General features: G+C 50.6%; 1 protein-coding gene across 1 annotated transcript; it reads left to right on the top strand.

The window, feature by feature from the left end:
* LOC133354449 (myozenin-2-like) lies at positions 1 to 22329 on the top strand. The gene is made up of 6 exons (XM_061571276.1): positions 1 to 148; positions 9898 to 10001; positions 12041 to 12189; positions 13439 to 13568; positions 21008 to 21185; positions 21330 to 22329. Exons 2-6 carry the CDS (start codon positions 9920 to 9922, stop codon positions 21574 to 21576), a joined length of 786 nt encoding a protein of 261 aa, XP_061427260.1. The 5' UTR covers positions 1 to 148; positions 9898 to 9919; the 3' UTR covers positions 21577 to 22329.
* The last annotated feature ends 5022 nt before the right edge of the window (positions 22330 to 27351 follow it).

Below are 27351 nucleotides of genomic sequence, written 5' to 3'. Positions count from 1 at the left end.
GTGCTTGTCCCTGGCCGCCCACAGCCCAAGGGCACTCACTCACTCCACACTCCCCACTCCGCACTCGCTGGCAGCACGGCACCACCTCTCCCCGCCACTCGCGTCCGTCTCCCGGCACCAGCAAGAGCGCCCCGCCACACCGCTCCAGGTACCGCGCGCTCAGAACCAACGCCGCATCTCTAACACGCTTGCACGAACACCTCATGCGCTAACCCCCCGTGCACCAACCCCCCGTGCACACAGGTCAGTCGTGTGAATGAGTTCTGAAGTGACCACGAACTCCACTCGGACGGCATCGCTCAAGCTGACACCCCTGGGCTGCCCCACAGCTGCCCCCTCCTCTAGCTGCCCCGGCTGCTCCCCCCTAGCTGCCCCTGGGTGCCGCCTGGCTGCCCCCCTCCCCTAACTGCCCTCAGCTGCCTCACAGCTGCCCCTCCTAGCTGCCCCCCAAACTTCCCCAGCTGTCCCCCCTTAACTGCCCCCACAAGCTGCCCTCGCTAGATACCCCCTAGCTGCCCCCCTTAACTGTCCCCAGCTGCCCCCATAAGCTGCCCCCCCTCGATACCCCCCTAGCTGCCCCCCCCCCTGATGCCCCCGGCTGCCCCACAGCTGCCCCCCTTCGATACCCCCCTAGCTGCCCCCCTTAACTGCCCCCAGCTGCCCCCACCAGCTGCCCCCCCCTCCATAACTGTCTCCGGCTGCCCTCCAGCTGCCCCCGAGTTGTCATGCGAGAAGGAGAAACGCTGCGATCCGTCCTCGTGTGCGGACTATGTGCAATGCGTTTCACTTACCCCCTGTAAAATCATGCGATGGTTGTTGTGGTGTTGTTGTTGTTGTTCGAACATTTATTAAGTTGCCCAGGAGAGTCTCATTGAGTCTCACGAGTCGTTTGCAGGAGGGTCCTGCCGATTGTTTCACAGTCGGCGAGCAATGATCGCCTCCTCTCGTGTAATGTGTGTACATTGCGGTGTCGTTTTTTAAATCCGGAAAACGAAATTGGCACCCCCTAACGCCTGCCGGCACACAGAAGGCCGACTTTTGCGAATGACCTCACTGCGTCTGTGACATCCGCCGTGATCGAAGCAGACGACGACGAGGCGTAGCCTTAACGACGGTTAATACACCCACACGTATTAATCGGGGCGGCCTGCCCGATTCAAACCGCGAACCTCTGCAACGCGCGGGCAACACGCACCCGCCGGGTCGTGTCGCAGAGCGCGTGAGTGAGTGAGTCAGTGAGTGAGTGAGTCAGTGAGTGTGTGAGTGTGTGAGTGAGTCAGTGAGTGAGTGAGTCAGTGAGTGAGTGAGTCAGTGAGTGTGTGAGTGAGTGAGTGAGTCAGTGAGTGAGTGAGTCAGTGAGTGAGTGAGTCAGTCAGTGAGTGAGTCAGTGCGTGAGTGAGTGTATAAGTGAGTGAGTGTGTGAGTGAGTGAGTGTTCATGGACTCCTATGTGAGTGAGTGTGTGTGTGAGTCAGTGTTCATGGACTCCAATGTGAGTGAGTGTGAGTGAGTTTTCATGGACTCCTAAAACACTGGAGTTATTTTCTCGCTAGCGCAGCTGTGTCGGTGACGTTGCAGGCAGGCCACAACACAGTAGCCAGAGAGAGAGAGTGAGTGTGTGTGTGTGTGGTCTACACGACTGGTTCCATCACGCGACGAGACACGGAGTGTACGAAGACTCCGCGCAGTGTGTGTGCAGGATACCGAGTCGAGTCAGATTGAGATGCGGCCCAGTTGGGCTCAGCAAGCCGAGGTCATACGAGACCCTCGAGTTTAATTCCCGGCCAGGGTCAATTCATTATCATTCTGATCAACCTGAACAACATTGTCATATGCATTAGTCATCATCATCATTATCATCATCACCATCATCACTGTCACCGTCATGGCCATCATCGCTGTCATCTCTGTCATCACCATCATCAGTCTCTCCAAGGTTGGGGAGTAACTTCACCGCAGTGGTGGCATGACACGAGGATGCACTTGGCCCTGTCATAGTAACGCGAGCTTCTCGCCAATCCCAGGAAAGTCGGTGGTGTTAGCAGCGTTCATTGACGGTCAACAAGATCCTTCCAGAGTAACGTGGAGTTTCCACCATGTGGTGGTGGAAAGCCAACAATACTGGTGCTGATTAGGAAGAGGGTAGACTGGGCACTGCTCTAGTAATGTGGAGTGTCCACCACTTGCTCAGGGCCAGCAACGGATCTGAGACTCAGACCATTGCTCAAGGGAGACTCTTTTACTTTGTTACGAAAACATTATCTCACAACTTTTTTGACTACAAATATATCTCCACTATGTAACAATTTACCGTGTGCCAAGTTAATAAATGTGATCTAAACACGACAGGAAGGAAATTTAACGTCTCTTAAATCGCCACGGTTGAATAATGAATCGTCATCCCTCAAGCAGCCTCATGGGTCTTGTCGAGTAGCATTTCCTGCCAGAGATTATGTACACCCAGGCAGAACGCGTGCAGGGGAATCGAATCTTCACTCGCCACCAAACCGGTCCAAGGGGGAGCAACACGCCACCCCAGCGTCCTCCACTCTGTGACACAACCCCTGAAAGGACGACAACAACAACAGCAATTCGGACTTATAGAGGAGCGCTCTTCATCCAGGGATCGCACAATGATCGTGAATGAACACATTGCGGACAAATATCTTACGCTTACGATATGAACACAATGATGAGATATGAACACGATGATGCGATGGAAGGCAAGAGGACACCGTGGAGTGCACGGGGACATCGCGTCCGTGGTTCCCAACAGCCAATGTGACCCTGTGGGGGCGATGGTCTCTTGTCACCCACCGACAAACGTTTCCGCCGATGAAGGTGAATGAGCATAGCCTCTGGTAAAGCTGCACCATGCACGCGGGAGCAGGTTCCACGGGACCATGTTCCACGGGACCAGGGTTCTGTGGGACCAGGTTCCACCGGAACCGCTTAAGGGTGAGGCTCATAAGTTCCAGCACAATGGCTCTCTACTTGCTGGGCTCAATATTTAACTGGGCTTCCATGGGGGGGTCGCATCCCCTCCCGTACATAAAAACAAGCGGGGAGAACCACCCGGTAGAGGCATGAGGGGCCATCCTATAGGCCGCAAGAACACCCGGAACGTGTCGGTCCCAATCGGACTGTGCCTCGTTAACTTGTTGGCGCAACATGGACGTAAGGGTCCTATGTAAACGCTCTACCAATTCTGTCAGTCTGGGGATGGTAGGGCAAAGTTCCAATTATCTTTGTCCCTAACAAATCACATACCTCTTGTAACAATTTTGAAGAAAATTTCGACCCTGGTCCATGAGGAGACGTTCCGGAGCCCCTTTATCCAATACATAACCATGCAGGAACGCATCCGTAATGGACGCCGCCGACTGATCCCGCAGGGGCCATGCCACCGGCCACCGCGACAGGTACTCTACCCCTACCAGCAAGAATGTGTTTCCCCTCGGAGTGGTGGGGAATGGCCCGAGGATGTCGAGGGCAACGAGCTCGTTTCCATGGGACATCTCAATAAATTGCAGTGGTGGTCGGTTCAGCCTCGGCGGGGGCTTCCGGCAAGCACATTGTGGACGTCTTCCAAGATCCCAGGCCAAAAGAAGTCGCGCTTCAACGTAGACAACGTTTTCTGCACCCCTAGGTGCATCACTCGTACATGGGCAGCTCTCGTTACCCTACCCCACAGAGCAGCTGGCACCACGATACAGTACCGCTGTACCTCCGTATCCCAGCGCATTAGTAGCCCATCTCGGAGGACCACGGGGGACATACCTCCTGGACCTTTCCTGTTGCTTGGCGTACCAACTCGGCGCCGTATTTTCAGTAAGGAGGCGTCCTTCGCCTGTAGGTGCCCCCATTCCTCATGTGTAAGCCCAATAGTATTATCGCGTGCCACCCCCGTTACGGGTGGCGGAGCATCCACCGACGTTACAAAGGTGCCCGGCTCCCCCGCATCCACCTGCTTACAATGGCCGGTGCCCATCAAACATGCGCACTGGCTCTTCGGCGATAACCGTGACAGAGCGTCCGCATTACAGTGGCGCAACCCTTTCCTATAGGTGACTACGAACGAATAATCTTGCAGAATTTCAAACCATCGCGAGAGTTGTGCGAACAGCTGGTCAACTCGTAGCGCATATTGCAAAGCCGCGTGATCTGTGCGTACCATGAACTTCCTACCATAGAGGTATGGACAGTACTGCTGTACAAAGTGCACGATAGCCAATAACTCGTGGCGTGTAACACAATAGCGCTGCTCTGCGGGGGACAGTACCAAACTAATGTAAGTGACTACGCTCTCCACCGCGTTCTCCACCTGCGACAATACGGCGCCGATCCTGGAATCATTGGCATCCGTATCCAACATAAATGGCAAGGAGAAATTGTGGTATCGACGGTGGGGTGCATTCACGAGGCTGTCGCGCAGCGCAACAAATGCGGCCTCCTTGAATGCTTACACATTTCCACATTATAAGCCACTTCGTTGAGCTATCTTCTGTGGCCAGGTCTTATCTGAGAAAGAGCTATATAGCTCAGGGGGCCTTACCTAGTAAAATAAAAAATAGTTTAGTTTAGTCTGCTTTTCTGCATGCCCTCCGCTATCCACCTCTGTCTTTTGTGCCGAGCTGCGAGACAGAGAGAGCCAAGTTCAAGTTCATGTATTAAGTATAGCCCTGTGAGCCATGCGGCTCTTAAGTCGGGTGCAACCGCAACAAACAAAATATGAACACAGAACATCTTAAAGCGACGACGTGTAACAGAAACATCCTGGAATAAACCAGCAAATATATTTTAAAAAACGCATTAAAATGCTGCGTGCAAAAATCTCAATGTGGTGCAAGTCAACAATAACCATCAGACAATTTAGATTAACCATATGTTTCACCAAAATAAAGCTATAAAAACAATGCAATAACAGTAATCATAGGAACTGTGATTAAAAATTAACAATAAACGAATACATAACACGTACGACCAAACTTGCAGCCATAGCTGGCAGCATGACACTTCCAGTGTATGATGTGTGAGTGAGTCAGTGGTAGTGTGAGTGAGTGTATGATGTGTGAGTGAGTCAGTGGTAGTGTGAGTGAGTGTATGATGTGAGTGAGTGTATGATGTGTGAGTGAGTCAGTGGTAGTGTGAGTGAGTGTATGATGTGAGTGAGTGTATGATGAGTGAGTGTATGATGTGTGAGTGAGTGTATGATGTGTGAGTGAGTGTATGATGAGTGAGTGTATGATGTGAGTGAGTGTATGATGTGTAAGTGAGTGTATGATGAGTGAGTGTATGATGTGTGAGTGAGTGTATGATGTGTGAGTGAGTGTATGATGTGTGAGTGAGTGAGTGTATGATGAGTGAGTGTATGATGTGTGAGTGAGTGAGTGTATGATGAGTGAGTGTATGATGTGTGAGTGAGTGTATGATGAGTGAGTGTATGATGTGTGAGTGAGTGAGTGTATGATGAGTGAGTGTATGATGTGTGAGTGAGTGTATGATGAGTGAGTGAGTGAGTGTATGATGAGTGAGTGTATGATGTTAGTGAGTGTATGATGAGTGAGTGTATGATGAGTGAGTGTATGATGTGTGAGTGAGTGTATGATGAGTGAGTGTATGATGTGTGAGTGAGTGTATGATGAGTGAGTGTATGATGTGTGAGTGAGTGTATGATGAGTGAGTGAGTGTATGATGTGTGAGTGAGTCAGTGGTAGTGTGAGTGAGTGTATGATGTGAGTGAGTGTATGATGTGTGAGTGAGTCAGTGGTAGTGTGAGTGAGTGTATGATGTGTGAGTGAGTGTATGATGTGTGAGTGAGTGTATGATGAGTGAGTGTATGATGAGTGAGTGTATGATGTGTGAGTGAGTGTATGATGAGTGAGTGTATGATGTGTGAGTGAGTGTATGATGAGTGAGTGTATGATGTGATTGAGTGAGTGTATGAGTGAGTGTATGATGTGTGAGTGAGTGTATGATGAGTGAGTGTATGATGTGTGAGTGAGTGTATGATGAGTGAGTGTATGATGAGTGAGTATATGATGTGTGAGTGAGTGAGTGTATAATGTGTGAGTGAGTGTATGATGAGTGAGTGTATGATGTGTGAGTGAGTGTATGATGAGTGAGTGTATGATGTGTGAGTGAGTGTATGATGAGTGAGTGTATGATGTGTGAGTGAGTGTATGATGAGTGAGTGTATGATGTGTGAGTGAGTGTATGATGAGTGAGTGAGTGTATGATGTGTGAGTGAGTCAGTGGTAGTGTGAGTGAGTGTATGATGTGAGTGAGTGTATGATGTGTGAGTGAGTCAGTGGTAGTGTGAGTGAGTGTATGATGTGTGAGTGAGTGTATGATGTGTGAGTGAGTGAGTGTATGATGAGTGAGTGTATGATGAGTGAGTATATGATGTGTGAGTGAGTGAGTGTATAATGTGTGAGTGAGTGAGTGTATGATGAGTGAGTGTATGATGTGTGAGTGAGTGAGTGTATGATGAGTGAGTGTATGATGAGTGAGTATATGATGTGTGAGTGAGTGAGTGTATAATGTGTGAGTGAGTGTATGATGAGTGAGTGTATGATGTGTGAGTGAGTGAGTGTATGATGAGTGAGTGTATGATGAGTGAGTATATGATGTGTGAGTGAGTGAGTGTATGATGAGTGAGTGTATGATGAGTGAGTGTATGATGTGTGAGTGAGTGAGTGTATGATGAGTGAGTGTATGATGTGTGAGTGAGTGTATGATGAGTGAGTGTATGATGTGTGAGTGAGTGTATGATGAGTGAGTGTATGATGTGTGAGTGAGTGTATGATGAGTGAGTGAGTGTATGATGTGTGAGTGAGTCAGTGGTAGTGTGAGTGAGTGTATGATGTGAGTGAGTGTATGATGTGTGAGTGAGTCAGTGGTAGTGTGAGTGAGTGTATGATGTGTGAGTGAGTGTATGATGTGTGAGTGAGTGAGTGTATGATGAGTGAGTGTATGATGAGTGAGTATATGATGTGTGAGTGAGTGAGTGTATAATGTGTGAGTGAGTGAGTGTATGATGAGTGAGTGTATGATGTGTGAGTGAGTGAGTGTATGATGAGTGAGTGTATGATGAGTGAGTATATGATGTGTGAGTGAGTGAGTGTATAATGTGTGAGTGAGTGTATGATGAGTGAGTGTATGATGTGTGAGTGAGTGAGTGTATGATGAGTGAGTGTATGATGAGTGAGTATATGATGTGTGAGTGAGTGAGTGTATGATGAGTGAGTGTATGATGTTATGAGTGAGTGTATGATGTGTGAGTGAGTGAGTGTATGATGAGTGAGTGTATGATGTTATGAGTGAGTGTATGATGTGTGAGTGTATGATGAGTGAGTGTATGATGTTATGAGTGAGTGTATGATGCTATGAGTGAGTGTATGATGTGTGAGTGTATGATGAGTGAGTGTATGATGTTATGAGTGAGTGTATGATGCTATGAGTGAGTGTATGATGAGTGAGTATATGATGTGTGAGTGAGTGAGTGTATAATGTGTGAGTGAGTGTATGATGAGTGAGTGTATGATGTGTGAGTGAGTGAGTGTATGATGAGTGAGTGTATGATGAGTGAGTATATGATGTGTGAGTGAGTGAGTGTATAATGTGTGAGTGAGTGAGTGTATGATGAGTGAGTGTATGATGTTATGAGTGAGTGTATGATGTGTGAGTGTATGATGAGTGAGTGTATGATGTTATGAGTGAGTGTATGATGTGTGAGTGTATGATGAGTGAGTGTATGATGTTATGAGTGAGTGTATGATGCTATGAGTGAGTGTATGATGTGTGAGTGTATGATGAGTGAGTGTATGATGCTATGAGTGAGTGTATGATGTGTGAGTGTATGATGAGTGAGTGTATGATGTTATGAGTGAGTGTATGATGCTATGAGTGAGTGTATGATGTGTGAGTGTATGATGAGTGAGTGTATGATGTTATGAGTGAGTGTATGATGCTATGAGTGAGTGTATGATGTGTGAGTGTATGATGAGTGAGTGTATGATGTTATGAGTGAGTCAGTGTCGGCTCCCTCTGCTCGCGCCTCTTGCCCACCACAAGCGGCCAGCCGCTGGGAGCGCGCGCCTCAGGCGGCCATCTTGCTCGCACTCTGTACAGGGAATGAGCCATGGCCGCCTTGGCCGGCCCAATATTGGCCACAAACACGACACTGAGAAGCACTGTCGTTAGTCGTGACACATGATTATTATTAACACTTTTTTTTTAATCAGGTAATGGCCCACTGAGCTAGAGCTGTTTTTCAGAAGCGACTTGGCCGCGAATGACGGCATTTATAGCAGCCCAAATCCTCTAAACGCGTGATGATTCTCAATGTGGAAGGAAAAACAGGAGGTCCCGAAGACAAGTCCGCACCACCACGGGGAGAATACAATTTAACTGCTGCACATTTTGTTGCCACCAAGACATTCCATAGTGACCTGTTTCCTGTCTTATTTAATAAATTAATTATCTTTTTCAGAAGCGACCTGGCCACAAATGGCCGTCCAACGAAGCGGCTTACAATGTGGAAATGTGTCGCGGCACATGCACACTGCAAATACACAGCAGCAGCAGGCGTCAGGGTCGAACACACGACCTCCTGCATACCACACGACCTCCTGTATACCACACGACCTCCTGTATACCACACGACCTCCTGTATACCACACGACCTCCTGTATACCACACGACCTTCTGCATACCACACGACCTCCTGTTTACCAGGCGAGGTAGTTAACATCTCCTGGCCACTGTGGCACCCTCACTGGCCCACCCGAGCCGAGTCTTCACGGCACGAGGGGTTTTTTCCCACTGCCTATTGTAAATGTCACCCGAGCCGCGAACAAACTGTGATGAGCAGTGGGGGAGGGGTTGGGCCCTGTTCATCCATACACTACTCATTGGCGAATCTGCGCTCTACTTCGCTAATTCATCAACCCCATAGTATCAATCCAAAGAAACCCAAGGCGTCCATCGAATTGCCTGTTAACTATCCCAAGAATAGGAATAGGTGACAGAACGACCTTGTTTCCTGCCTCGATTGACAACAATGTCCCTTCCAAAAACATCCTGAAGCGGACGATTAGTGGTGGATATACAGCAAACTGCATTTGCCAATGTGATTTGTAACTTTCATCCTTGGCCGTGTATCGATAGTACAATTTGAATGTGCCATTGTATTGAGGGACTGTGTGTTGTGGTCTTGGTGTGGTCTGGGACTATTCTTGCTCCAAAGCTTGGGAGTCGGTGTTACTTATGCAATTTAAACTTATATACTTTATATATTTTACGTATTTATTTTTAGATATTTGCTTTCGATTCCTATACTCTGCACGCCTATCATGTTGTATTGTTTGCAGTTGTAACTTTCTGACCCACCCCTACTGGAGATCTGTGAAAAGAGCTTCATAGCTCATCGTATTTCTCCAGGATAAATAAAGATTAGGATGATTCTGTTATTACGCCGGTCTCACAAAGACGCCTGAATAGGTGCGTGCTCTAACAGCACTTACCCCAGCGGTTCTGTGCAGGCTATATGGGGGATCTTCGTCTTTGTTGTATGCATGTTGAAGTTCGTTCGCACTGTACAACAAACTAAACACAAAAAGCAGCAGTTGTAAAGAAATTCGTTTTCCATCTAGACGTAAAAGTGCACAGCTCCAGCGGCTTCCTAATTTCGGAAGGAAGAGCGTTCCAGACGGCCGCAGAAGCGCATCTGCACGCGGGCGATGCGGTGACCACCGCCTTTGTCCGATGGCCATAGCCAAGCACCGCCACCGCCTACGCTGCTGCGAGGATGAGCGGAGTGCGCATGATGGTTGATGCTGCATGGCGAGATCAGCGAAGGTGTTGCGGTTCCGTGCGTGCGTTGCGGTGTCCGCAGGCAGGCGACCTCGACTCGCAGGATGGACACCGCGTTCGATGACAGCGTCACCAAGGAGAGGAAGAGACAGGCGCAGATGATCGCCCGGGGCCTGCAAGGCGACGGTGAGCAGCCTCTGGGGCCTGGGTTCAACCCCTGGCCTGGTCCTCCTCCTCCTTCTTTGAAAGTTTGGCCGACCCTCTGCTCTCGGCCACGTCACTCTGGGCCACATTACCACCCTGACAGGCACGATGAACTTTACTGTGAGAGATGGCGATACGACCACGCGTGCATATTGCAGCGATTTGTCACGTGAACCCAGTGAACTGCGGTGCGGAGCCCACGAAGCGTTCGACTGAACCCATAGGCCATTTTTACACGGAACAACAACATAAAAACATTGCTGAAAAATAGACCTCACATGCGCATGTAAGTATTATGGTCATAATTCCGTTTAGGCTGTTATTGCGGATGCCTCTCAGCCAACGTTAACGATGAAACCGCATCGAGACCACTCGAGCACTTTCACCGCTCGATTGGATCGCACTGTGCACTGTGACCGCATAATAAGAACAGCGGCCTTCATCCTCGCCTTATTGGGGGCATCAATATCCGGAGCGTGAACATTCATGCCGCTGCGATATTGAAACGGCGGATGAGCTACGCTCTCGGTGAGACACAGCAGCCTGCCCAGCGTGTGGTGTGGAACTCGCGTCGCAGAGAAGAGAATTCACGCGCCTCGAGACAGCGATAATCGCCTGGGCAGAGGGCGCAGCGGCTCCGACTCTCGGAGCGTCGAACAGAGACGGTCACCGCATCGCGCGCTTTTAGATGCGCTCCTTGCGGCCGTCTGGAACGCTCTCTCTTCCGATATTAGGAACTATGCACTTTTAAATCATCGTCTAAATTGAAAACCCATTTGTTAAGAACTGCTTTTTTTCGTGTTTAGTTTGTTGTCCTTCCCCCGCACCTCCGATTACCACGGTTGGCTCCGTACGGTGCGAAAGGTCAACATACATACACCTGGGTTCATTCGAGTCAATTTAAAATGCACAGAATATTTTAAAGAAAACAAAACACATTTAACCGCAGACTAACTGCAACAATAATTTATTTAAGATGCGAACTAAGTCTCAGTGAAGAATGAGAATTTGCCTACATTATATATATTTTAATTATACGAGGAAGGGGACGCAAGGTGACTCGATGGGCAACCAGAGTCAGCGGAGAGAGGCCGTGGTGACATTGATGCAACACGGCCCAATTAAAAACACTGACCACGGGTTTCGTCAAACGCCGCTCCTCAACTCACTCGAGTGGCCTGCAGACAGAGGTCGTGGTGTGCGGCAATGACTCACCACTCCCGCGACTTTGCGCAGTGCCCGCGCTATGCGAAGGGACGGATGACGATATCGATGATGAATCCACAACAGCTGCTGCAGCCACATCGGGGTTTGTAACGTGACGCCCTTTCGCCTCCGTGTTTCCAAACGCGGCCCAGTCGAACCACCACCACCGTGGCATCACCAATGCGGATGTGATGGGGACCTCTCCCTCCGTGACCCCCTTCCCCCGGTATCCCCTCCCTCCCTCCGTGTCCCCTTCCCTCCCTCCGTGTCCCCCTCCCTCCGTGACTCCCACCCTCCGTGGCCCTCTCCCTCCGTGACTCCCACCCTCCGTGGCCCCCTCCCTCCTGGATTTCTCACATGGATCCTGATCAAGGGCGCTACACGGTACGCAGCAGGCCAGGGGTTCGATCCTAACCCTGACGCCTGCTGTGTATTTGTAGTTTGCGTGTCTCTCTCCCCGTGGTCACGTGGATTTTTCTCCAGGTCCTCCGGTTTTTCCCTACACATTTGTAGAGAAATTGGGCTGCTATAAATGTCCACGTGACGATAAGCCAATCTGTGGCCAGGTCGCTTCTGAATAAGAAGCTAATGGCTCAGTGTGCGTCACCTGGTAAGATACAACATTGTTTAGTTTTATTGATATATATGGAAGTGATTTGTTTACCTTTCCTATACTTTGCACTCCTGTGTTGTAACGTTCTGACCCTCCCCGACTTGGAAATCTGTAAAAAAAAAAGATCTTTACAGATCATTGGATTCCTCCTCCAGTATAAATAAATATTCTGATTTTGATATTCTGACATCTCCGTCTCTAGACGCAGATGAGGACCTGGGCAAGAAGATCAGCGTGCCCAAGGAGATCATGCTGGAGGAGCTGTCGCTGCACTCCAACAGGGGCTCGCAGATGTTCCAGCGGAGGCAGAGGAGGGTGGAGAAGTTCACCTACGAGACGATCGCCAGCGAGGTGGGCACAAGAGCAGCTCGCCCCAGCGGGAGCCGAGTGGCACACGAGTGTAGCCCACAGGGAGTAGCCGATCGGAGCGTTGGGTAAAGCGTGGGGACGTAAGGGGGCTCCCACCCTCCGAGTCTTCGGAGACAGCCGGCCCGGCGTGGAAGAGTAGGCCCATCGACTCAGTAAGAGGGACTTGTTCAATCACAGAGAGTTATAACCAGGAGGCTACCGTGATATATAAGTGAGTGACGCTGTGCGAATCACGCGCGTAAATTCCAGCACAGCGACGCCTGCGATGGGGAGCCACTCGGAGTGAGTTCCAGGCTCGATTGAGAGCGTCAGAGTCATCGGTGTTCCATCTCCAGTCGACAGCCCTGCAGAGCCAGTGGTGGTAATTCCACGCTCCCATCATTAGGGTGGGTCGACCACAGGGCAACCGCCGTTTGACTTCCCTGTAAAAATGGTACCGATTTTATCGACCGCCGCGGAGGGGTGACGTGCCGAGTCAACCCCCAACCAGGACTTCGCCACCTTTCCCACTGCGAGCCGCTCGCTCTACCGCTGAACCAATCGGCTGACCTAAGTTGGTGTAGAATGTAGGATGATATAATATTAACGATTATGTTGTCTGCACATTCAAGCCTTTATTTACCCAGGAAAGCGTCGCCGAGTCTCGATGCTCACCTTCAGCAGGACAATGCTTGGGACGTTTGGCCAATTCCTTCAAAGCGATTTCCCACCTCGGATGAGCGTTGAAGCATCCCGCGCTTATCCCCCGCTCACAGCCCTGCAGAGCCGGCGGTGAAGATTCCCCTTCCATGGAACAATGTGGCTGGTTCGCGCCCAAAGGGACAACCGTTGCGAAAACCCACAAACCCCTCCGGTTGCGAGCGACTCTGGGTGCAGCGGTGGCTAGGAGATGTTAACTGCCTCGCCTGGTATGCAAGAGGTCGTGGGTTCGATCCCGACCCTGACGCCTGCTGTATATTTGGTAGTTTGCGTGTCCCTCTTCGTGTCCTCCGTTTAGAGTATTTGGCTGCTATATATTTCCACATCGTAAGCCGCTTCGTTGGGCGATCATTTGTGGCCAGGTCCTTTCTGAAAAAGAGTTACATAGCTCAGTGGATCTTACCCGGTAAAATGAAAAAAAAATGTAGTTTAAAATAAACAGGCGATGTCCTCCACCCGCTTCATGGACACGGCGTGAGAGAGAGCGGCCGTGGTTACGCCGTGCCGCCCCCCGCGTCCGTGCCGCGTGCAGGCCTGCGTGGACGGCCAGGACGGAGAGCTGGTGGCGGGAGAGCCGCTGGGCCCGGGCCACGTGAACGGGGGCACAGATGGAGGCACCGTGAGCAACCAGGACGGCACCGACCCGGACGCCCTCGCCCCAGGTGAGGCTCGGAGAGTAAGGTGAGGCTCGGAGAGGAAGCGTCGGCCTCGCTTCCTCCGTTCCACGGGATTCCCATAGAAGGGGCGCAGTCGACAACCGACCAGCTGGGCTTGGTGTTACACCGCCACCACCACCGCTGCTACCACTGCCACCATCACCACAGTCACTACCACTGCCAGCACCGTCACAACAACCGCCAATCGCCACTAAGTGGCGGTGACGTCACCACGACGCTTGTGCCAGGCGATGTGCATGTTGAGGCCACGTGAAGTGTCGAACGCCTGCTGGCAGGAGGTCAAGGAACAGACCCAGTTGCCACGGGTCGACTGACCGAGATGACTGGCTGATGCACCACCTGTGCCCCCGACTGTGCCAACTTGCTGTGCTTTCGCCACCCGGCGCTCCGCTTGTTGTTGTGAGCACCGCTCCTCCGCCCTCCGTTGTTGTTGGAGGGCGACTGCCTCCAACTGTCCAGTAGCGTCCTTCACGAGCCTCCTCCACAGAGGCCGATCTTGACACCGCTGGTACCAGTCATCGGCAAGTCCACTCAGCTCCACATCCTCCTGTACCACATCACTCCATCTCCTCTCTAGCCCGTGCCACGCCCGTTTAGCCCCCTCTATCTGGCCGAACAAAAGCTGTTTAGGCAAGCGGTGGCTGGGCATGCGGGCTACATGACCCAGCCAACGGAGCATTGCCTGCCGGAGGAGCTCACCGATGAGACTTTGTCCAGATCTTTAAAGGACTTGTGAGCTCCTCACATAATCCTACCTGATTAAACCCAGGATAAATCGAAGGCAGGCCAGCCTAAATATGTTATAACCAGCAAAGATGTTCCATTAGGGGGTCCACGTTTGGCAAGCCTAGAGAAGGAAGGGAATGACTGTGGCCGAGAAGACCTGAACCTTCGTGCGGTGCGACAGACCAGGTAGCTTCCACACAGCGTCACGCAACCGATGAAAAGATAATGCCGCTCGACTGATTCGGAGTAAGGACTCTGCTGTAATACTGGAGCCGGTCATTAGCACAATGCCCAGGTATGGGAAACTCTCCACTCTCTCCACAACTGACCCATCACCAATTGGGAGTTGTGGGGGTGGAATGTCCGATGGTACAAAATACCCGGGCAGGTGCTTAGTTTTGGTGGGGCTGATGGTAAGGCCCCACCTCTAAGTGGCACGCTCCAGGTTCAGCAGCAGCTCCTCCAACTCCTCCAACTCCTCCTCTGAGTCAGCAGTAATTACCAGATCTTCCACATACATAACATGGTTGACCAATAGGGAGCCATCCCTTGACCGCACCCGGGCATCGATCAGCCTCCCATTGTATCTGTACCAGATGGAAATTCCTCCGGTACAGCCATCGAAGGCTTCACGAACTACGTGGTCGAAATAGATGTTAAATAATGTGGGAGCCAGAGGACATCCCTGTCGCACCCCAAGGTGAACAGGGAATGGCTCCAACTCCCGGCCACGTAGTTTTACCCGGGCCCGCTCACCATCATGAAGGTCCTTAATGATCGTGAGCAGAGGGTGAGGGACTCCGAAAGCACGAAGAACAACCCAGAGCCCGGGCCGACACCTCTGCTGTAGCAGGCGGACAGAAAATATGGCATGTATGCAGGACCGCCCTTTCCTGAAACCGCATTGGACTCCGCAAGCCTCTCCCCAGCGTGCCTAGCAAGGCGATGTTGAATAATCCTTGCCAGGACCTTTCCCGGCACACCGAGGAGTGAGATACCCCTGTAGTTGTTACAGTCTGTGTGGACCCCTTCTTAAAGAGGGCGACCACCAGGGAATCCTTCCAATCCTGCGGAACCCGTCCAGTGGTCCAGACTGTTGTTATGATGTCATGTAGGGCAGTCTGTGCACAAACGCCACCCTCCCTCAGCATTTTGCTTGGGAGATCATCTTTGCCCGGTGCCTTTCCTGGTCTCAGAATCTGGATCGTACTTACTCAACAGATGGCACGTCAGCCAGCTACTCACAGGGGGCGATTTCTTCCAATATTTGAGGCTCCGCAGCCTCAGCAGGGTCATCCCCACGATGTTTTCTAGGCTGAGGGATTTCCCCTCCCCAAGGACCTCAGAAATGCTCAGCAAATCCGCAAACCAGTTCCTGGGGGTCGGATATTGGATCACCGTTCTTTCCCCTAATGATGGTAATAGGTGTGGCGCTGCAAGTAACTTTTTTATGGAGTTAAAGAGCGATTTGTGATCGCGGGCCATTGAGGCAGACTCCATCTCCTCAGAAACCCGCGACCACCACCCATCCTTGCAGCGCCTCACGGCTCTCTGAACCTCCGCCACCACTGCTACCACCAATGCCACCATCATTGTCACCACCACCGCCACGACTGTCACCAACGGCAACGCTGCTACCACCACCACTACCACCACCACCGCCACCACCATCACCACCTCTATCACCACCGTCTGGCTTTGGGTTTTCCCTTTGCCACCCATTTGACGCATCCTTCAAGGAACCAATCTTAAACTCTCACCCCCACCATGTGATTGATCTACAGAGCAGCACGAATTAGCATGGTTGGCTACGTACAGTGCATGAATGTATGTATGTTGAACTTCTTTTGCAGCATATGTAGCCAACCACGCTAATTGTCGGTACGGAAGAAGTTCAACGTACATACACATCCTCAGGTAGTCACGTGACCTCTTCCCCCGGTCAAATGTATCTAGAATTGGGGAGGTAAACGTTTCAGAATAGGCAACGTTGCCGCAACTTATTGCCCTCAAATCGCCTGAACGAATCACCGCCTCGAGGCCGTCACAGGAGACGATCTCGGGATCTCTGCCCCCGTCCTCCAGTGACCGAGGAGACGCCGTCACGGAACTTGGCATTTGACAGTCGGCCTTGCATTTAGCCGTGAGCACGACGCTGATGACCGAGGCCGTGATGGAGCTCCGGGCCCCAGCGTCTGTCGGCTGAGTGGGCGGGCGGGCGAGGTCGGGGCCAGGGCTGGGGTCGTTGAGGTCGCATGCAAGGTCACATCGACGTTGTTATAAACGGCCAACGTCACCGAGCGGTCAAGTGTGCGCGAGGGATAACGGAGCGCGCATTCAGTATTCGCGCCGTGGCTCTCACAGCGACGGGCAGGCGCTGCTGCTGCGGTTCACAGGCGTCGTCTGCGGTAGGGGCGATGTTGCCATGCGCGATCCCAATTGGGTAACACAAATCTTAGCAACTATGGACCGTGACGCCAGCGCACAATATGCAATAGCGAATGATGTCACGGGATCTCTAACGTCCACTGTGAGTGAAGCGGCGCATAGCATTTGGCGGTGAATGCACAGACAGCACAGTGACATCCAGGGTGGCCCATCAGATTCCAACCGCGAATGTCTGCAACAAGCTAAAACTAAACTATTTTTTGTATTTTACCAGGTAAGGCCCACTGAGCTATGTAGCTCATTTTCAGAAGCGATCCGGCCACAAATGATAGCTCAACCAAGTAGCTTATCGATTTAAAGCTTTCGTGACTGCAGGGATTCATCTTCTTGATTCTTTCGGTAAAGTCACATAGAAGGGAAATAATAAAATAATAAACATAAACATTATAAAATAATTATCACGACGTTTCGGCCACAACGCAAGCAGCCGTCCTCAGGTGAAGAACATGTCTGTCGGAAAGACAGCGTCTGAATGAAAGACCACCAGGCTTGGAGCGTATATTTAAGCTGGGTTGGAGGGGGAAGATCGCCTTGATAAATAATTTGCATATCAAGAGGAATTTAGCATATTTATGGGAAATGTAGATATGGGATTAGTCATTACTTGTGGAATGCGTAGGTGGAGGGCGGGGGGTTTCAAAGTCCTAATATGCCCGTGCATTATGCAGGATTAGCAGCATCAAAGGGAGGGAGTAGTGTTAGCATTAATAAAGGGAAGGAATGTTAATAGTATGGAGCTGCAGCAACTAATATGCTTATAGACTATACATTGTAATATTACACTATGTATTATTCTACCCACCCTACTGTATACCACACTGCTGTATATTCACTATACAATTACGATACTATATATTACCTTATACATTGTATTAAACATTACACTTTTATACTATTTATTATTATACAATCTGCTATAAACTATACCATTGACCGTCGCGTGAAAGGTACTAAGAGGAAGCAACGAAATATGTCAATGGGAGAGTGGTGATAGGAGACTTGCAGCGGAGCAAAGAATCCATTCTCTGCGGAGAATAAAAGATATATAGTCAATGCCAGTGAGTGGACTGCGGTCTGAAAGTCACCGTAAACGGGAACACAATCAGTTAAGATCCGAAATGGTTTATTACGTCCTTCCAATGATTGCTGAGCCAGAATCCATCTTCTCGGTTGAAATTGTATCTGTGTTTGTACATGTGGATCGCCTCATGAACGAATCTCTCATGGTAGTCAGATGGCTTGCAGAGAACCTCTGTCTTGGAGAAGTCAATGTCATGTGAATCCACTGAATTGTAACAGTGATCTGCCACGGCTGAGGTGTTCGTCCTACCGTGTTTCAGGTCTGCTTTATGTTCACGGATTCGGTCCGTTTTGATGTGGTTTCCTTATTCACCAAAGTTCCTGTACCTGACACCATCGCAATTATTGAAGACTTGGTTCATCAAGGACTGAATACTGGGTTACCCCTCCTGGTGAGACACTGCTTAATCAATACATACTTCACCTGGAATGGAATTTTCTACAAACAAACTGAGGGCACCCCAATGGGCTCCCCCCTATTTCCGGTTGTAGCCAACGTTTTCATGCAGAAATTTGAGACTGACGCCATCCAGACTGCCACTCTACGCCCGACCTTATGGAAGAGGTACGTAGATGACACTTTTGTCATCTGGCCACATGGCCGGCCTGCTCTAGACCAATTCCTCGACCACATCAATTCCATACACCCAGCCATCAGATTCACCATGGAAGTCGAAAAAGATGGCAAGCTACCCTTTTGGATGTCTTAATTAAAAGGAGACCTGATGGTTCAATGAGCCACTCTGTCTACAGGAAAGCCACCCATACGGATGCTTACCTAAAACCGGATTCCCACCACCATCCATCCCAGAAGAATTCCCTCATCAAGACTCTACACCATAGAGCCCAATGCATCTCTGACCAGGAACACATTGCCAGTGAACTCAAGCACGTAAGCCAAACTCTTAAGGCTAATGGTTACTCCGACTACACAATCCTCAAAGCCATCACTCCAACCATCAAGAAGGATCCTGTTGAGGAGCCTTACAAAACCATCACCTTACCCTACATTGCTGGGGTCACAAAAAAGATCTCCAAAATCCTGATTAAACACAAGATCCAGGTCCGATTCAACACAGTACACAAAATCCGTGATCTGGTCCCGTCTGTAAAAGATGTGGTTCCAGACATACAGTACCCTGGCGTCTCTAAACTAAGTTGCCTCTGTGGTAGCAGTTACATTGGAGAAACCAAACGACATGTCTCGGACCGCATCTGTGAACATAAAGCAGACCTGAAACACGGTAGGACAAACACCTCAGCCGTGGCAGATCACTGTTACAATTCAGTGGGCTCACATGATATTGACTTCTCCAAGACAGAGGTTCTCTGCAAGCCATCTGTTTACCATGAGAGATTCGTTCATGAGGCGATCCACATATACAAACACAGAGACAATTTCAACCGAGAAGATGGATTCTGGCTCAACAATCATTGGAAGGACGTAATAAACCATTTCGGATCTTAACTGATTGTGTTCCCGTTTACGGTGACTTTCAGACCGCAGTCCACTCACTGGCATTGACTATATATCTTTTATTCTCCGCAGAGAATGGATTCTTTGCTCCGCTGCAAGTCTCCTATCACCACTCTCCCATTGACATATTTCGTTGCTTCCTCTTAGTACCTTTCACGCGACGGTCAATGGTATAGTTTATAGCAGATTGTATAATAATAAATAGTATAAAAGTGTAATGTTTAATACAATGTATAAGGTAATATATAGTATCGTAATCAGGGGCGGTTTCTTCATTAGGGCGATTGGGCGACGCACCACCAATGTCATTCAACCACAGAGTCACGCTAGCCGTCACTGCAGCCTCTGGATATAGTCCAATCAGCGTCATGTCACGTTCTGTGGAGTACCGCCTCCTTTGGGGCGATTTCACTCCGGCTGAGAATCGCCCCGAGTGGTCCCATAGACTTACATTGAAAGATGTTTTTTTTCGAACGGGGGCGCTCCAATGCATTATCTATGGCTTCCGGAAGGGCTCGCCCTAACGTGCTTACGTCATCATACGTGCTTACGTCATCATACGTGCTTACGTCATCATACGTGCTAACGTCATCATACGTAAGCACGTTTCATCCAACAATATAATTTATCGCTACCTAGTGGAATCTTTAATAAAATAAACTTGAGTGGTTTGTTTTAATAGTGAGTATATAAACAAACAAGATGTATTGTAAGAGTCACTTTATTTTTCATTAATATTAAAGAAGTGAAGTTGCCTTTACATGCTTAAGCTGTTAATTTATTCATTGCATGGGTGGACCTTATCCTTATCAATCATCCAGACATTTGCCCCCCCTGAGAGATTTTGCAGGAGCCGCCACTGATCGTAATTGTATATTGACTATACAGCAGTGTGGTATACAGTAGGGTGGGTAGAATAATACATAGTGTAATATTAAAATGTATAGTCTATAAGCATATTAGTTGCTGCAGCTCCATACTATTAACATTCCTTCCCTTTATTAATGCTAACCCTACTCCCTCCCTTTGATGCTGCTAATCCTGCATAATGCACGGGCATATTATGACTTTGAAACCCCCCGCCCACCTCCTACGCATTCCACAAGTAATGACTAATCCCATATCTGCATTTCCCATAAATATGCTAAATTCCTATTTATATGCAAATTCTTTTGTCAAGGCGCTCTTCCCCCTCCAACCCAGCTTAAATATACGCTCCAAGCTGGTGGTGTTTCATTCAAACGCTGTCTTTCCGACAGACATGTTCTTCACCTGAGGACGGCTGCTTGCGTTGTGGCCGAAACGTCGTGAGAATTATTTTATTATGTTTTATTAGTATTATTTTATTATTTCCCTTCTACGTGACTTTACCGAAAGAACCAAGAAGAAGTAGCTTATCATCACGTAGAAATGTATAGCAGTCAAATACTCTAAATGCGTGAAGCTTATTCTAAATGTAGAGGGAAAAAACCTGGATAAAAATCCACGTTGCCACGGTGAGAGAGACACGCAAACTCCAAATATCCAACATGCATCAGGATCAGAATCGAACTCACAACCTCCTGTATACCAGGTAAGGTAGTTTACATCTCGCTACCGTAGCGCCCCAAGCGGCTAACGCGCCCTCGACCGCACCTGACGGTTCGGGCTCCGCGCCACTCACTCCGTCGCCTCCTCCTCCCGCGTGCCCCAGGCCACGCGGCGCCCGGGCAGCAGCCGGAGCCGTTCAACATCACGGCCATGCCGCGCATCTACCGCTCGCCCTGGGAGCAGGCCATCGGCGACGACCCCGAGCTGCTCGCCTCCGTCCATCCCAGCATGGCACAGCCGGGGCCGGCAGCCGACAAGGCGAGCTTTAAGAGCTTCAACAGGTAACGGGATGGCCATTGAGTGCGCGGGCGGTGCAATCGCACCGGAGGGAACCCCTCCGTCGTCTTTGCCCCCCTCGTGTACCCCGACCGACCGTCTCTCTTCTCCCGTCGTCCGGTGGACGCGCGGTCTCCGTGGCGACGCAGGCTGGCCACGCCGTACGGCGGCTTTGAGAACGCATCACAAGTCACCGTGTTCCACATGCCCAAGCTGGAGCTGCCGCCCCTGGAGCCGTCCTCCGACGGGGGCTTCCTCGGGTCCGACGGGCTCACGGCGCGGCCCACCTTCAACCGCACGCCGCAGGGCTGGAGCGGGCCCAGCGGGGAGCTCAGCCTGGGCATCAACCTGGAGCTCGCCCCCTTCGGAGACGGCTCCGAGTCCGAGGACCTGTAGGGTCGGCGAGCGAGAGCGACGACGACGTCGTCATCGTCATGGTCTCACAGTCGTCAACCGGCCAGTCGATCCAACCGTGAAGGCCTCCCCCCCCCCCCCCGGCCGCCGCCACCTCTCACGGGTCTGGGCTCGTGCCCGACCCTGCGGGGCTCTCTGCTGATCGAGAGAGTCCCGTCATTGAGAGGCGAAGTCAGAAAACGGGCGATAACGCCTCCTTCCCCACACATCTGTCCCTCCACATAAAAAAAACACCTTTTTTTCATATCCAATCAGCCGCACGGCCCTCTGGGAGTGCATCATTGTCAGCAGCATTGGTTTAGCGTAAGCAAAACTCTGGACCGGTTTTGACACGCAGTCTCATCGGCAGAGCAAAGCTTCCTTGAACCTGATGAGATTTGGAAAAAAATACTTTATATATGTTGTTTTACATCAAGGGATGTATATGGGAAGGAGGCGAATTGTCTGCTCATTTTATTTTATTCATTGTATTTTTGCACGATGAGGCTCGTGATGATTGTCATGATGGCCGCGTGATTCGACATCGATCGCAATCGGTGATTAGATTTAAAAACCCAAAACGAAATAGCAGCGCTAATTAAATTAATTACTCATGACGCTCACAAAAACCCTGAGAAGCCAGAGCAAGCGACACCTTCACCGGCCTCGCAACTCCGCAGTCCCAGTAAGCAGGCCTTAATAAGATCTCTCCTTCTGCTTTAACGAGATCCGATGAATACAGATTCCAACGAGTAATTGAGTGTCAGACAATTAATCGTAACTTATTTAAGCAGCTTGTAGAAATGTAATCGGGTTAACTAACGAGAGCCGCCGTATCAGCCGAGCGTGCCGCGGGTTGTATCTGCGAGCGTCTGTACCGCGGGTGATCGTGCGTTATTAAAACCGTGTTGAACAAAATCGGGTCACGCACGCACGCGTTCACAAACACGCACGCACACACAGGTACGTGAACGCGCATTTATGCGCCGCACGGATCCCTGTGAGGCTGTTGCACCGCTGGAAGCTGAACGAGCGACGCTTTCCCCTCTCTCTCCCGCTCTCTCTCCTTGCTCTCCCTTTCTCTATCCCTCGCTCTTTCCCCCTTCCTCTCTCCCTGTCTCTTGTATGGGCCGCCGTTTTGAATGTTCCTCCAGATGTCGCGATCCATCGCCCCGAGAATATGTAAGATGATATATTCACAATAACCACCGTAGCCACCATCGCCGCCGCCGCCACCGCCCCAGGACCACCGGCCTCCTGCTGGATAGGCCGTTCCACGTCGTCGAGCGCGATCATCTGTGAAGCGAATGGAGTGGCCACTCTAAAGCGACGTTCATGTTGTGAATCGAGCTGCTGGCCTCCGACGATGATGAGAAGGGGTGTTCGAGTGCCGCCGCTTGTGCCACCGCTCGTGCCCACGGGGACCGCTCGCCGTGGCCACGAGTAGCCGGCCGCTGCCCGGTGGACGTTGCCGATGGGCGGGCGTGATTCACCCCAGTTTCTACTCCGCGGAGGAAGCTCCCAAAACCTCCGATTAGCACAGTTGGCTACGTATGGTGAAAAAGAAGTTCAACATATAAACATGCATACAGGGCCTCGCATTGACGTTTCTGGAAGTTCTTCGTGACGACAGTAGCCACGCTTCAAATTCACCCCTAGGGCCACATGTTGACATAAATACAGAGTATGTATATAAATAAACACTCACATCTGAAAACAAAAAAAGAATGTGATTTGCAAACATCAAATCGTGGTAGAATGCGCCGAGGCCAAGGGATGGCAGTAGGGAATGGGATTGGTGAATCCATCTGAGCAGAGCATTGAGTGTTGACTACCTCATATGCAGAGGCTTTCCCCGGCTACTCCGGCTAACTCCCACATGCCACTCAATTACAGATCTCGCCGGACATCAACATGCAGGACACTCCTGCGTCTTAAGACTCAGCCAAGCTGTCTCAATAATGCAATTAAATTCCATTATCTTACTTACAAAACACACATTTACATTTACAGAAGGCATGAATGTATGAATTGAAACAGAAGTAGTTATTTCCCCCACAGCAAGTGGTAAATACAAAAACACGTTCCCCACCGCCATGGATGGCTTCGAGCTGATGGCCTCTGAAGTCACACACGGAGCACGTGACATCACAAAAGGCTGCTGAGCCAATCACGGTGGGTTTCCTGTTTTAAGTTGGAAGGTGGAAATGTTGCTAGTGTGCACCGACACATCTCATCTTTCCTCTGTTCACAGATTTCCTCAGAGGGTTTTTATTCAAAATCGAGGCCCTCCACACAAGTTCTGTCCCACTTGACCTTCTAGGCCTTTTGGGCCTTTGTTAGCTTCACCGGTTCGGCCTGGCAGCGGTCTCTGTCTGTCGCGCTGTGTCTTTCAGCCGAGATGGCTTCAGTCCTGTCTAGTGTTTTGTGCAGAAAATATAACAAAATCTCAAAATAACAATGTAAAAGCTACGTTTGTAGAATTACAGTGCCTCGCTTTTTCCTCAGGATTGCTCACGCGGCTCTCAATTTGTTCAGGCAACAAAACATCGCCTGCCCAAGGCAGCAACAACCACGGACGGACATTTCCAACAACGTTTGCGACGGAGCAATTCCTCTCCCGGCAAAAAAGTAACGACCCCCCCCTTCCCCCAACCAGCGGCAAAAACAAAACGGCCACTCGTAATGCAGGTGGCGTAACGGGGAAATAAAAATATAGACGCCGCGGGCCACAATCGCCCGTGCGACGGTACCGTTCGAAACGCTCAGATTAGGCCGCCTCTCAGCGTGACCACACAACCGGCCGGTCACAATAAAAAAAAACACGCCGCTATCACGAGGCGCCTTTCATTTACGAGTGGAGTCGGACGCGGCCCGTCCGGTATCGTGTCAGGGCCCACGGAGGAGTGCTTTAAACGGCCGCGCAGCGGCACTTTCTATAATTAAACGCGCGCGCTTCAAATTCCTTGCGTGGAATCGCGATGCTGTTTAAAAAAAAACTTAGACAAAGCCCCCCCCTCCCCCCCCGGCCGGACGGCTCCGGTGGGCCCCCAATTTAACGGCGTACGTGCCGCTGTCCATCCGTGCACAAAGGCCAAAACGCAAACGGCGAACACCTGTCCGCCATCCGTCCGTGCAACGAGCCGAGGGATGCGCAGAGCCCATTCCCTTGCCACCGTCGGTCGCAACCGAGCGTGGACGAGCAGCAGGAGCAGTTCGTTGCAATTAATTACAACTAATTGGGCGCCATGGTGGCTAGGAGATGTTAACTACCTCGCCTGGTACACAAGAGGTCGTGGGATCGATCCCGACCCTGACACCTTCTGTATATTTGGAGTTTGCACGTCCCTGTGGTCGTGTGGATTTTTCCCAGGGTCCTCCGGTTTTCCCCTCCACATTTAGAAACAACATGCGTTTGGAGTAATTTGGCTGCTATACATTTCCACACGATAAGCCACTTTGTTGAGTTTTAGGCAGGTCGCTTCTGTAAAAGAGCTGCATAGTTCAGTCGGCCTCACCTGGTAAAATAAAAAATATAAAAGTTTCGTTTTAGTTTAATTGGAGAAGCAACAAGCTCAGGATGGTCGTGCGCACGCACACGCACGGATTACGGAACGCTTTCCGACGTGTGTTCGTCCGTGAGTGGAGGCATTTCATTAAGAGGCACGGAAACTGGCAGGACGCCGTCATGGCAAAAGAAAAGTAATTACAGTGGTGCCTCTTTGCTTTCGCCTCGACATATTTTGGGGAACCTTTTGACACAACGTGGCCAGCTTTCCCATCATGAGGAGTCCCTTATAGCAAACACAACGTTAGACTCAAGTTCAACTCACATTGAATCATCTTTACAAGATTTATCATCTGCAACCCCCACCCCCTACATTACAGACGGACAGAACAAACGCAGCAAAGCAAAGCCTATGACCTCACTTGGAAAGCACGAGCAAGAGTAGCCACAGCGGTTTTGCACAACGACAGCAGCCGTGGTTGCGCGAATGATTGAACGAGGCGAGGCGGACAGCGGCAGAGGTGGCGACAGTGGGAGATGTGAAAAGACGGAAAGTATTCCCGCGCCACGGAGCTAAAAATTCACGCGGCGATTACGACACGGGGACCCGTCCTTGCAGCGCGACGAGCACAGATGGCCCTGGGTGAGGCAAGAGGTCAGGCAAGAAGTCACCCGCTCGGCACCGACCTCGTTGTCGTCGAGGCGACAGTTCAATTCCGGCCACAGCCGCCGGCCACTTTCTGCGGGGACATTAACCGCAGCGTGCCGCCCCGCTGCAAGGCGCAGGTTAAAAAAGGTGAAAGAATCCCGTGACATCATTCGCAGGAGGTCACCGCGTGTCTCGGTGTCACCCGGTTAATTCAAACCGAGTTGGCTATAACGCCGGCAAAACTCGGGAGCAGATCAAACCGGAACAGCGGTGACGCCGGGCGCAATCAGCAGCGCGCAGATCTGCACCGTAATTAGCAGCGACAGCAGCTGGTGCCGGAGCGAGTTAAAGGCATAGGGGCCATTGGGCAGTAGGAAGGGCCTCTCGGACACCCAGGGCTCATACGTAACGATCCTTCGGGAGGTATCCACGAGGGCCAAACGCGCAGTGAACCAAGGCATCACTTTCTCGTTTGAGACCTACAGGGGAAGGTTGGATCCGCCACCCCGACACCGCGGGGGTGACGATCATGTGCGGCGTATTTATAAGGCTGGGGGAAGAAGAGGGAAGAAAAATAAATGCAATGTCCGGGTCTAAGCAACTTGCTTTGACAGGTAGAAGATATATCACCGGCTTCCACACCTCCGATTAGCACGGTCCATTACCTACGGTGCGAAATAAGTTCAACATACACACTCGTTTTCCCTTGAGAACAACGATCAGCCTGAGTTTGCGGGAGCGTGGTGGCGTCCGAAGTCCATTGCCCACCCCACGGGCCCCCGTTTGTCCGGCTATTCGTGCCGGGTTACCCATCACTCACGCCTCACCCACGCACAGGTGCTGGCCAGGTCATCACGTGCGGCTCAGGCTGCAGTGTCCGGTTTACCGTGTGGCGCAGTTACGTGCTTTCAGACGTGTGGGTCATAAGAATAATCAAGTGTCTTTTTTTCTCCTTCGTCAGTTTATCACACCAAGTTAGACAGAAATCATTAAAACACCGCGCTAGTGTCAGGAGGTTACTCGGATGGAGCCGACTTTTTCATCCGCGCTGGGGCAGGTGACGACTGCATTCAGCCCCGTGTGCACGTCAAACTGTCGCCGGATTTCACAAGCGGCTCACACCCCCTTCTGAATTCTAGAGATAATCACCTTCAAATTGGCATCCCGAACGTCAGAATCAGAATCACGACTTGGGACTGGAAGGATCCGATGACCTTCAAAGGTAATTTTCAGTGATGTCCTGAAGGGTTCGGGTCAGAAAGTTACAACGACGAGCGATACAAAAACCAACAGGAGTGCAAAGTATAGGGAAGCTAAGCAAGTCGCTAAATAATACATACATAAAATATATAAGTGGAAATTGCATAGTGCATAAATTCCTGACGATTTATCAACACAAAATGCAATCTTGGCCAAGGCAGCAAAGCAATAAAACAGTCCCAGACCACACCAAGACAACGCAGTCCCTCACTAAAATTGCACGCAAATAAATTGAACTATTGATACATGTGTGATGATCAAAGTTAACGAGGGAGAGTTTGATTTTTATTGCGAATTTGCCTGTTTTGTGGAACTGCCCAATCGTAAACGCACCCTCACTCAACACCCAACGCATCGTCCG

The sequence above is a fragment of the Lethenteron reissneri genome, chromosome 47 (genome assembly GCF_015708825.2).
Source record: "Lethenteron reissneri isolate LAM-NWPU_2019-01 chromosome 47, ASM1570882v1, whole genome shotgun sequence".
NCBI classification, from domain to species: Eukaryota; Metazoa; Chordata; class Hyperoartia; order Petromyzontiformes; family Petromyzontidae; genus Lethenteron; species Lethenteron reissneri.
Note: the sequence above shows the minus strand (reverse complement) of the source record. Positions and strands in the feature narration are given on the sequence as shown.